Below are 12,517 nucleotides of genomic sequence, written 5' to 3' on the forward strand. Positions count from 1 at the left end.
AAATAATTAAATTGGCTTTGTATTAGGGCTTACATTTTGATATAATGTGTTTAGAATAAACTCCACGTATATTCATTTTGTGTTATTTAAATATCATGGTACTTTATTATTTTCTTTCTAAATTTTTTGTCTTTTAATGGCTCCATAATCAGGGCCATTTGGAGCTGGGGCAACTGAATGGAGCTGAGTGTTTACTGGCCGGATGCCCTTCCTGTCGCCAATGCAGAGTTCGCAGTAGATATTTATTCATTGTGCCGCTACCTATGATGAACTCACAGCCTCTTGATTGTGAGGCGAGAGCTCCACCTCTACGTCCCTGCACCACTTATTTTGTCTATATATACCCACATCTTATTAATGTGTATTTCTTGATTAAGACTCTTTAAATTAGATAAATTAGATTAATCAACAGTCCTGATTAGAATCTTGATTAGTGTCTTTAGTTTAAATGCTCAATGTTTATAATCCTTGGGGATTATGACAGTCAACCTCTGGCAGAGCTGAAGGCTGTCAGATTGAATTCAGACAATACTGACTTAATGCATTATTATTGATTTTAAAACTTTGAGTGTACAGACCTATTGAAGTTACAGTAGAACCTCTGGTCATGAACGCTTCTGACCATGACCAAATTGGATTCCAACCAAAAATTTGCATTTTTTTCTCCCGCAGCTGATTTCCCCTTCTGCTCCATTTTTTTTTTCTAAGCATCAAATTTCCAAAATTAGGTTTGGGTCACAACCAAATTGGTTTGTGACCAAGGTTATGGAATGAATTATGGTTTTGACCAGAGGTTCTACTGTACATTGAATGTTATGAGCTTTACTTTGAATAGTCATGCATTAGTTGTACTGTAATTTGTATATTTCCCTTGTATAATAATCTAAAATTTGAAATTGGTTTATATTAAATGTAGATATTAACCAATGCAGGAACTATACTAAGATATATGTCAATTCTGAATAGCTTCATGTCCTAAGAATTCACATATTATGTTATTTTTCTGTGCATTCATATGAACAAGCTCTATGTGTGCATTCTGAGTATCGAAAGCTTTCCCTGGTCCCAAGCCAGTCTTTTGATGTATCTACATGTACTTCTGTAAACCTAACTGCTCCTCTTTTCATAGAGGTCATAAGATGGAGGCCTCCTATCAGATGTGACATAATTGCTTGATAATTGCTTGATTCATACTAGAAGGACCATCTGAGTTGAGTTCCAACAGGAAGCAGAATCTCTTATTAAACATTATAGGTGAAATAGATGCATTATATGCCAAGTTCAGTCATAGGTTTAGAAATGTAGGTTTAGAAATAAAACAACAACAAAAAACCAGATGCCAGCACTCTGCCCTCAAGATAATTTATTACAAATATGACCTTGTGTTTCTTCTCTAAACAGTTTTGAACCCTAAATCTTCACTTTTTCATACCCAGAATATAGTTATATTAGAATTCAAACCCCCATGAATCCCTTTATGATCCCAACAGGCTGGTTCTTTTAGCTTGTTTTTACTTGCAAACCAAAAATATTATTGTTTCACTCCTCAGTGTGGAAATTTGGCTACCTCCATATTACATGCTTACTGAAGTAGAAAACTGCCTAATCAGATAGGAAAACATTTGGCGATGAATAAATCAGGGTTTGCCGAAAATTTCAAAGTGTGCAAGCAGGCAGACAAGCGCATATCCTAGGGTTTTTGCTGTTCCCAGGTCCCCTGTAGAGAATTCACATGGCAAGTATGGCCACCAAGTCCATCTGTAAAAATACATGGCTGGCTTATTTTGAATTAACACAACAACTTTAGTAGAAAAGCAAACCATGCTTTTATTTTTATGTTTCCTCACCAGATGGTCTCAAATATGGATTCATATTCTAAGGGTGTGAGTATGTGTAAGTCAAGCTGAATTTGGTTAAGGAAAGTATAATAGTATGTGAAGAAAAATACATTATCTAACAGTTTGATCAGTATAAATAAAAGTGCCTAGCCTCCTAAGCTTGATTGGCTGTTTTGTTTATAGAAATAGTTCTGTGTATTTATATAGTTTTGTTTTATTTTAAAATGCATCAAAATAATTACAACTACATATATAATAAAAGGTTTTTTTAAAAATCAGTGTATTTCTCAAAAGTTGGTGCTAAATATCTACAGATGCTATTGAGAGCAACCTGGATATTTTGTTATATGCAGAGATTCCTAAACTTTCATGGTTCCCAAACTATGTGCGATAAGGTCCAGAGCACCGAAGCAGACTTACTAATAATTCCATTTATTAAGTAGTAAAACATACCATGCCATCCCTGCAAATTTACTATGATACTATGGGGCACTGTGGTGTGCAGTTTTTGTTGTTCAATTGCTAAATCATGTCAAACTCTTTGTGAACCCCATAGACCACAGCACACCATCCCTCCCCTCCCCATCCTATTGTCTCCTGGAGTCATTGATGTCCACTGCATCAATGGCACTATCTAACCATGTCATTGTCTGCCATCCCCTTCTCCTTTTGCCTTCAATCTTTCCCAACAACATGATCTTTTTCAGTGGGAACCACTGTTATATGTGGATTAATACTAATACTATTGTATTAATCCAATTATATTGCACTGATGATACCATGGAATATGCAGTATAGAGTTGTTTTACAGCCCATGGTTTCTCATGTTACTTTGAGTTCACAAGGAAGAAAATATACAGAACATTAGAAAGGTCATGTGTTATTCCTAGATCTACATTGATTAGAAAATGCTGTATTCACAAAACAGATTAAATACAGATTTATGTGCAGTAATGATATAAGACTTGTTTCACAGGGTGCAAAATTTTCTTTGGATTTCATCATATAATTTCCTCCCCATTATTTGAACAAAAATTGCATTCAATGCTTCGTAGTACTAACAGATTAAATAAAGAGTAAAACAGATTAAATTAAAGATTTATGTGCAGTAATAATAAAAGGCTTTGTTTTACAAGAGGCAAAATTTCCCTTGGATCTCATCACATGCATTTTTTCCATTATTTAAACAAAAATTGCATTCAATACCATGCAATACTAACAGGAAAACAAGTTTCCCAGTATTCAACCAGTCACTAAGGTCACACATTGACATATATGTTGCAAAAATTTTTGCAAAATAAATCCAGGCCTTAAAAATTTGCAAAGAAATCAATTTATTTCTCACTATGGTATATCATTTTGTTATTTATATGAAGTAAATGCATGTGTATATGTATGGATATAAATTATATAGACTCATATATGTATAACATATACAATGTATAACAGCACTGATTAAGACAGATTATAGACATTATAAACTAATGAGGCAACAAGGATATGAAATTATTAATAGACCAGATGCTTTCTTTTTTTGAGACAAATGTCAAGCTATACTTGACAAATATATCAAGACAAATTTAGAGCTATATTCTGAAATGAATGTAATGAGGGCAATCACTAAATTGAAATGTTATTTAAATGAAATACAATTATTACAATACTGCTTAAGTCTTAATATTTTTTGCTAATCTCAAACCAAAAATGTGGAAGTTTCTGAAGGTCACATCCCAAAGTTTTCAGGACTACATGAAACCTTAGATTGTATGTGAAAGATATAAAAATTGAATGGCTATTTGTTTAAATACAGCAGTAGTAGAAGTAGTATATCTAGGAGAACATCTATCTTATTTATACTAGTCAATAATAAATTCATAATTGTTTTAAAATTCCAGAGTCAAATGATTATGCTGAATTTCTTTATTGTACTTCTGGCATAATCCATGAAACTAAGGAAGTAATCATACAAATCTTAGTCTAATTACTGTTGGAGGAGATACAGAAACAAATTATTTAATATTCATAGTTATGTATCAAGGCTATGAGGTACTAGTGTCATCCAAAAAGATGGTCAACACTAGCCACCTTGGCAATTTCAGCTAATTGTGTGTAAATGTGTGATTCCAGAACTATCGTTATTCCTTTCCTTAAGGGCTGACTGAATACCTGCTGCTAACTTGCAATGAAAAGAAGCTGCTTTAAGAAATATAGTCATCCTTCCCATTTCATGACATGTTTGTGAATCTTTTGATAGCACTTTTTATTGAACAATATTTTTGGTCCACTTTTTGATGAGAATAGCTTAAGCGTAAGATAGTCAACATTATACATAGCTTGTTCTCCTACCCTTATTGCAACTCTCTCTCGTGGGTGAATAACATCAGTGTTTTGTTCTGTGATTTGAACTGCAGCCCACTGCTGTGCTAGAGATGTGGGCCAGAGGTTAAAATCAAACTCTTCAAAGGATCCATATTGTAAGCAATGCTGTTCACAGGGATTTTAAAAAATCAAAAGTGTCTACTTTGATCAAAAGTACAGCCCTAAGCCACTTCTAAGCAAAGCCAAAAAATATGAATTGGTCTATAATACTTCTGTTGAAAGTCTAAATATGGTATATTTTTACTAAAGCATTTCAATGTTTATCTTAAAAACAAGCTGAAACTTGGTAAAGCAAAGTTAGTACGGTATTTTAGATAAACTGCTGATTTTTCATTTTATGAACCACAATTCATAGAGAATCCTTCTCTACTTTTAAAATACATAGAATCCAGTTAAGTTTTTATTCAAAAGCAAGTACCTATGATTTGAATGAGGCCTTCTCCCAAGCAAGTGTGTACAGGATGTATCCTTCTTAAAATAATAATGCTTTTAAGAAGAAAATAGAATTAACTTGAAGTGTGAGGATTTCTGTTGTCTTTGAGTTTCAAATATTAAGTATAGAAATAATTTTCCGATTGATAGAAGGATCTGCTCTGTAGAAATAAAATTATGACTCAGATAAATATGTGATCATAACTAAAATACTTTTAGATAATATATTTCTTACAGTCAAAAAAGTATAATTTGAAATTATATCAACTTTATATTTGGAAAAAGTGCAACAGCAACATATAAACACACCTCATTTCACTGCATTGAAATAATACTTTGAGTTTAATAAATATTACCATGAATAACTGAACGTACAAGATTATAATTTTTCTTGCAGTGTTCTCAATTCTTAACTATTTTTTCTACTGGTATGTGAGTTGTAAATTCTACATTTACAGAAGTGTTGAAAAGTGTAAGACTAAAAAACCAAAAGTAAGGAGAGGCAGGTTCAGATATCTGCTCAAACATGCAATGGATGAACTGAACAGATAGTTAGTTATACATGGTATAACCAGTGGTGAAATCTTCTCCAGTTTGCCACCGGCTTGCTGCCTGTGCATGTGTGGTGCATGCCAAGTGTGTGCTGCACACACACACATGTCCAATGCATGCCAGATGCAAGCTGCACACTTATGCATGCGCAATGTGCACCAAATGCATTCTACGCACACGCACATGTGTAGTACATACCAAACACACGATGCGCAAATGAGGCTTGGGAAGGTAAGTAGAACAGGAAGGGGGAACAGCTGTGCTGTGTGATTTATATTTCCTGCTTTTTAGGGATTTTAAATTGCGCGGCACAGCTGATTGTTTGAAATATTTATTTATTTATTTATTTATTTATTTATTTATTAAACTTGTATACCGCCCTTCTCCTGAAGGACTCAGGGCGGTTCACAGCCAATAAAACCACAATACATATAATACAGATTAAAAAACAGTATAAAAAGCTAATTCAATATATGACCACCCGGTAGCTTTTTTTTTATTACCAGGGTAGCTTTTATCACTACCGGTTCACCTGAACCAGTGTGAACCAGTAGGATTTCACCACTGGGTATAACTTGAAGTTTACATGATAATGTTTTAAAAATAGAATTCAACAAATATTCCCTGGGACTACTTTAGAAAAGATTATGATAAAATTATAATACTATAGGAATGAAAAACAACTTAATTACATATAATTAAAATGATAACACAGGAAGTCAGAGGTCATTCTGAATTGTTATTGTTGCTGTGTTATTACATACTGTAGAAATGTCCATCTCATGAAAACTGACTGAATTTTCTGAATTAACTACACATTTGTTAAACAGTTTTCTCACCCTTTGTTTTCTTCTGTTGTAGTATCTGCTGTTATTTTATTGAGCTCCAATCCATTGTAATTATACTGCATATTTTATTGTTTTTTCCAAAGGTCATTGAAAATCTTGGTCCATTGGAGTTTATTCTCAATACTCCTAGTCATCATAGAGTTCATCATGGTAGGCAACACTGGATATTATGAAGCTATAATAGTGCATTTATTTTGTTAGTATTATTCAGTGTGAGAAATCAAATAGAATTCTCTTTTTCAATGCCTTTTGGGTGATGTAGTGTAAAGTAGTGTTGTAAAATCTTACAAATGTCATGAGTTCTTATTTCTAAATTAGACACTGGTTACCTATGGCTATATTATATGGTTATATTTCTGTCTGTCTCTCCATATATCTATCAAATATTTTACTAAGACATGGACACAGACACACACAGAGAGTGTCGTAGACAGAGATATTATGAAATAATTATAAGTGATGGCCTTGATGTAAATTAGGTTAATAATGCTTAATTAAAATTATTCAGCATTTAAGTAATAATAATCTTTTCTCATTTGTGTCAATGTCTGGTTTCAGCTTAATATATTGTTCAAATCCAATTGAAAAATGCTTTATTTTTTCCTCTTTAGGCAGAAATCCATATTGTATTGATAAAAACTATGGTGGTACATTAATTATTTGGGACAGAATATTTGGTAAGTCACTTTTGTCATTACCTTATGTTTAGATTACTATAAAAATGCTCTTTCTTCGCTTGTCTTTGAAGATTACTAAAAAATTTCTGAATGCTGGTCTTGCTTGATAACATAACAAGTTAGTTCAGTAGAATCAGAAGATACAGAAATTCATTTTTTCAGGTTTCTGGGTATAATTCAAAATAATGTAATAGTTTACAAAGTATTACATTTCAGCTAGAAATAGGACTGCAACAACTTAGCTAACTTAATAAGAAAATTCAAGAATAAAGGATAAGTCATATATATTGGGGAAAAAACAGAAAGCCAAACAAAAGGAAATTCAGCTAGTCCTCAAGAAGTAGGCCAAGTGATAAAGACATAGTTCAAGCCTTCTGACACTTTTTATCCCATCCAAGCTAACAGAATACTTGTTCATGATTAGATTTGTTTCTATCTTATTTTTTACTATCAGTTTGAGAAGCAACATAAAGCCCTTTATAAATCTTTGTAGAATGATCTTCCCTGACCAGAGTCTCCCTGACTTACACGCTGTGGCAGGGTATGATTATTATTACCCTTCTCCTAACTCCATATGTCTAAGGAGTAAGGTTTATGGAAACAAGCTAGAAACAGTAAGAAGACTGCTGTTTTTCTATGAGTGTATTAGGTAGTTACTAGGCTGACTGTGTAGTAAATAGATGACTAATTTATTGTATACATCAGAGGTTCCCAATCTTTTTTGGTTTGCGGCTCCCATAACACTTCGGATTTTTTCCGCGGCTCCCTTAATAGGTACATCCGATTTTTTTTTTAATTTTTGTCTTTTTAAGGATTTGGAAATCTACTTTTTAGATCGTTAAGGTTAGGTTAATTGAAAAATAAATTAAATACGAGCTTTAAATTCACAATTTAAAGAAGGTCTGCCCGTCTGGATTTGCTGATGGACGCGCCGTCTCCTTTGATAAGAGCAACCTCTGCAAAACTTTCCCAGAAATGAAAGTCCCTGCTTCGGTCTCGGAGTTTGACCTCTCACGATCCCCTTGTTCCCTCAAATCTCCGCCTTGTAAAAGAGGTGACTGTTCTCGCCTCCAGCCTGACTCACCTGGGAGGAACCAACAAAATAGTTTAACTATTTTCTGCGCAAAATAGTTTAACTATTTTCTCTTTCCCGATGCCATCGAGCGTGATGGCCGCAGCCATGTTGAACAGCGTGTCAGGGCAGGCGCTGGATTCAAACGGGCGGGCGAAGCCGGCGCTCGCGCTTCTCCTTTAGTCCGTCGTCTGGGCAGGCGCTGTGATTCAAACGGGCAGGCGAAGCCGGCGCTCGCGCTTCTCCTTTAGTCCGTCGTCTGGGCAGGCGCTGTGATTCAAACGGGCAGGCGAAGCCGGCGCTCGCGCTTCTCCTTTAGTCCGGCGGCGGCGGCTGCCGTCTTTCTACCAGCTGTGGCCTGCCCCGCGGAGGGTGTGAGTGCGGCTGCGCAAAGGTCCCTTGGCTTTTAGAGTTATCCCAAGTTGCGGTGTACGAGTCCCGGTCGCTGTGGCCGTGTCCGGCTTTGTGCATCTGGGATCTCGCAACACCGCGTATGGAGCAGACGCTGCTTCTTCGCGGCGCCCTTATGAAGATAGCGCGGCTCCCTGGGGAGCCGCGGCTCACACTTTGGGAATCACTGGTATACATCAACATATTTGGGTTCAATGTTATAGCTTTCTAGTTTTAAGATTATTTAATTTTGTGTTATAAGCCATCCAGTAATGTCATGTGGATCATATCTATGCATGAATGAAATGAAAAAATTTTTTTTCTTTAAAATGTATTTTTAAAACATTGTGTTTATATTCCATCTAGGTACCTTTGCTGCAGAAAAAGATAAAGTTGTGTATGGTTTAACACACCCCATAAATACTTTTGAATCATTAAAAGTTCAGGTAATCCTTTTTATTAAATTTGTCTATATTATTTTTATGTTTTAATAAACGATCTAGATCAAACGGTCTCATTTTTTCCCCTAGGATGGTGATCAAGTTCAAGCATCATTGCTTCCTATGGCTTAGAATAAGTGGTCCTCGAGTTACAAATGTAATGGAGCCTGTCCATTCCATTTGTAACCCGAGGATTTGTGGGAGTGAATCTTGTATCTTGAACGAGATCACTTCCTGCTTTCGCCCATGTATTCGCTAATTTTTTTTGTTGTTGTTTACATTTATACCCCGCCCTTCTCCGAAGACTCAGGGTGGCTTACAATGTATAAGGCAATAGTCTCATTCTATTTGTATATTTTTTTACAAAGTCAACTTATTGCCCCCCCAACAATCTGGGTCCTCATTTTACCTACCTTATAAAGGGTGGAAGGCTGAGTCAACCTTGGGCCGGGCTCGAACCTGCAGTAATTGCAGGCTTTGTGTTCTAATAACAGGCTTCTCTATTGCCTGAGCTATCCCGGCCCCTATTTAATTTAATGTGTGGATGAATGCATGGTTCTTTAAATGCACATGATATATTTCTGGGTGGGGGAATCGTGTGGGAGGACTTAATGATGGAACAGGCCACCTACTTCAGACTACCCAAGGCCTCCTCTGACCCACAAACACCTCATTCTCCTTCCCCTGGGACCCCTACCAGTGATGAAATTCAATTTTTTTACTATCTGTTCTGTGGGTGTGGCTTGGTGGGCATGGTGTGGCTTGGTGGGTGTGGCAGGGGAAACGATACTGCAAAATCCTCATTCCCTCCCCACTCCTGGGGGAAGGATATTGCAAAATCTCCATTCCCAGCCCCCTCTGGGACCAGTCAGAAGTAGTATTTGCCGGTTCTCCGAACTATTCAAAATTTCCGCTACCGGTTCTCCGAACTACTCAAAATTTCCGCTACCAGTTCTGCAGAACCTGTCAGAACCTGCTGGAGTTCACCCCTGCTTCCCCCCATCCTGCCATGCCCGGTGACTTACCTTATGAAAATCTGTCTCCTCTCCAGCATTTTTCTTTGCCTACTTCCTCCTTTCTCATCAGCAAAAGAATGCTTGATGAGGCCTCTAATAATGAAAGCGGAGCCCTGGAAACAGGCTGGGCCTTCTGGGCCTTCTTTCTGTCCGGAGATCCGCTTGAGGCCTCCAGTGATGAAAAAAGAGGTCTAGAAGACCCCATGTACCTTTCTCCCTTCTTGCCGGAGTTCCACTTGAATATTGTGCCCTTTAGGCTTCAGCAGCTCTTTTCAAAAAGCCTTTGCTGGTAGTAGCAGAGCTTCAGAGGGATATGCCTACTCCTCCGAAGCTCTGCTGGTGCCAACAAAAGCTGTTTCCAAAGGGCTCCCAAAGCCAACCGGAAAACAAATCTCCCTGCAGGCTTTGGCAAGGAAACAGCAAATGGAGGAAAAGCCTGAAGGACCTTCCATCTGTTTGCAAAGGTCCAGGCCTCAATTCATAGATAATAGAGGCCTAAAGTGTGAGGCCACATGAGATCAGTAGCACAAGATCTCACGCTACTGATCTCACATGATCTTGTGGTATGTTAGGCCTGTGTTCTCTGCAAATGCACTGAAAGCCTAAAGCAATGAAGCAGGCAAAGAAAGCGTGACAAAGGGGAGAACTTCTCAAGGTGAGTCTCCACACGTGAAGTGCCTGTGAAGACCCAGCTGGGGGAAGAAAAGGTGGGGCAAATGTTGCAGAGCCTCTGTGGTCATTTGTAAGAGCATACAACTGCTGTGGTGCTGCAAGATTCATAATTTAAGGACCTTGTTTGTAAAATCTGGGGGGCACTTATCACATAACTTTGAACATTCGCTAAGGGAACACTTGTAACCTGGTGATTACCTGGGCCAAAAGTTCTAAAATAGTCTCAACTTTCGTTTTTTAACAAAATAATAATTGCTTTCTACTTTGCATATTCTGTCCTCTTAATGCAGCCCCTTAATTTCCACGTCCTCCTGTGCTTTCTGTTCCTCTTCTGCCATTTTTTAAATTTCATATTATTTGTACTTTGATTTTTTTACTTTTATTCATTTATTTCTTTGCTATTATTATTTTTATCTTGTTTTCAGTTTTATTGTTGGAAGCTGCCCAGAATAGCCCCACAGCAAGATAGGCGTCAAATACATTTAACAAATTAAAAAAATAAACAATCTTAGTCTTTCCCTTGTTTAATAAAGCTCTCAAACATTAAAATGATTATGGAGCTTCTCTGTAATCCAGGTCATGATTGTCCCAAACAAAAAAACTTTTTCAAAAGGCAACTGGACTTTCTTTGATTTTCCATGAAGACATTTTGTCTGACTGAAGAACTGAGGAAGCTTCTTGGATTATATATTATTATATTGTATTGTATTATTATATATTTATTATATTATGTTATATATTTTATACTATAATTATACTCAAATGAATTATAATACATTGAATAATTTTAAACAATTCTCATTTATTTCAGTTATTTTGTTTATAACAATAGGTACTTGGGGCAGAAAATCTATCTGTTGTTTTGTGTGTGTGTACACTTACAAATACTTTATTTTCTAAATAATGAACTGCAAGGGGAAAGGAAATCAACTAAACATGAATTTAATATTCCTTTTTCATTAGCCTACTGAGTGAATAAACATTTTTTCCAACAACATTCAATGGGCTGCAATAATAATAATAAAAACCAGGCTGCAGGTACATATTTTGTTATTTTACAAAATAGTTCATAATGCTATATGCAGTGGTGGGATTCAAATAATTTAACAACCGGTTCTCTGCCCTAATGATTTCTTCCAACAACCAGTTCACCAAACTGTTCAGAAAGTTAACAACCGGTTCTCCCGAAGTGGTGCGAACTGGCTGAATCCCATCACTGGCTATATGCCATGTTAGCAGTGGGCACAGACTTTCCAACTTTTTCAGATTTTTTTTCATTTTTACATATTTCATGTATTTTTAAAAAAATTATAACATGCTTCTCAAATTTTCTTTGGTTTGATTTTTCACACTGGGTTGTTTCATGTGTCAGTTTCTGTTTTGTACACATTTTTCACAGTTATCTGCTCTCTCTACTGCCTTTTTATTACTCTAGTATGACCACAAGATGCAGACTGAAGATGTCTATAGTTATTTTCAACTAGCTGTAAATATTGTGTCAAGTACTAATTTGATTTAAGAAAACAGTCTGGTGTCAAACCATAGATTCTGAACCTGGTTTGTTTCCTTAAAACATACTGACAAACAAAAGTTTTAAATCTTTTGTTGCAGTTGTTGCTTTTGTTTTATTTTGCTGAATGGTTTCCCATTTCCTTCTTCATAGCGCAAAGAGAGAAAGTGATTGGTCAGAGTCACCTAGTTAGGATCAGACTGCAGTATGTCAGTTTCTGGCCCAGTGTCTTAACCACTATATCAGTCACTAGCCATCTTTAAATCAAATAGTCCAACTGAAGTAAAAATCAAAAATCAATTTCTCCATTCCAATAGAATGGGGAAGAAAGCACAAGAGATCAAAAATTGCCAATGATATTTAGACTGTTTATCTTCTCAAATAAACTTAAGCAAAACTTTGTTACAGTCTATATTCAAATATTTTATTTATAACAATCAGTAATGAAAGCTTTTCTGTTGCTCTGTATTCTCATTAATTTTGAGCAATGTAAATCTGGATGTTTTCCATTCCCACAGTTTCATCATTGTGTTTATATATGGAGCATATTTTGGACCACACCTGGATTTGTCAATAAGCTTTCAGTTATATTCAAGGGACCAGGATGGGCACCAGGCAAGCCAAGACTTGGCCTTATTGAGGAAATTCCCGAAGTAAGTATTAATATCCATTAAGCAATGTCTAGATACTA

General features: G+C 36.1%; 1 protein-coding gene across 5 annotated transcripts in view; it reads left to right on the forward strand.

Moving 5' to 3' along the window:
* AGMO (alkylglycerol monooxygenase) overlaps positions 1–12,517 on the forward strand; it is a 193,045-nt gene that overhangs the window by 85,545 nt on the left and 94,983 nt on the right. For 4 of the 5 annotated variants that reach the window (XR_009155004.1, XM_058182035.1, XM_058182033.1 and 1 more), the window contains 4 exons: positions 6,133–6,199; positions 6,661–6,726; positions 8,555–8,634; positions 12,345–12,479. Coding sequence is in view for 4 of the 5 variants with exons in the window: in XM_058182035.1 (XP_058038018.1) it covers positions 6,133–6,199; positions 6,661–6,726; positions 8,555–8,634; positions 12,345–12,479 (348 nt within the window). In the remaining variant the exon portion in view is untranslated. The remainder of the gene's footprint in view (positions 1–6,132; positions 6,200–6,660; positions 6,727–8,554; positions 8,635–12,344; positions 12,480–12,517) is intronic. The other variant, XM_058182036.1, reaches the window with a different exon arrangement.

Source organism: Ahaetulla prasina, chromosome 4, assembly GCF_028640845.1.
Source record: "Ahaetulla prasina isolate Xishuangbanna chromosome 4, ASM2864084v1, whole genome shotgun sequence".
Lineage (NCBI taxonomy): Eukaryota > Metazoa > Chordata > Lepidosauria > Squamata > Colubridae > Ahaetulla > Ahaetulla prasina.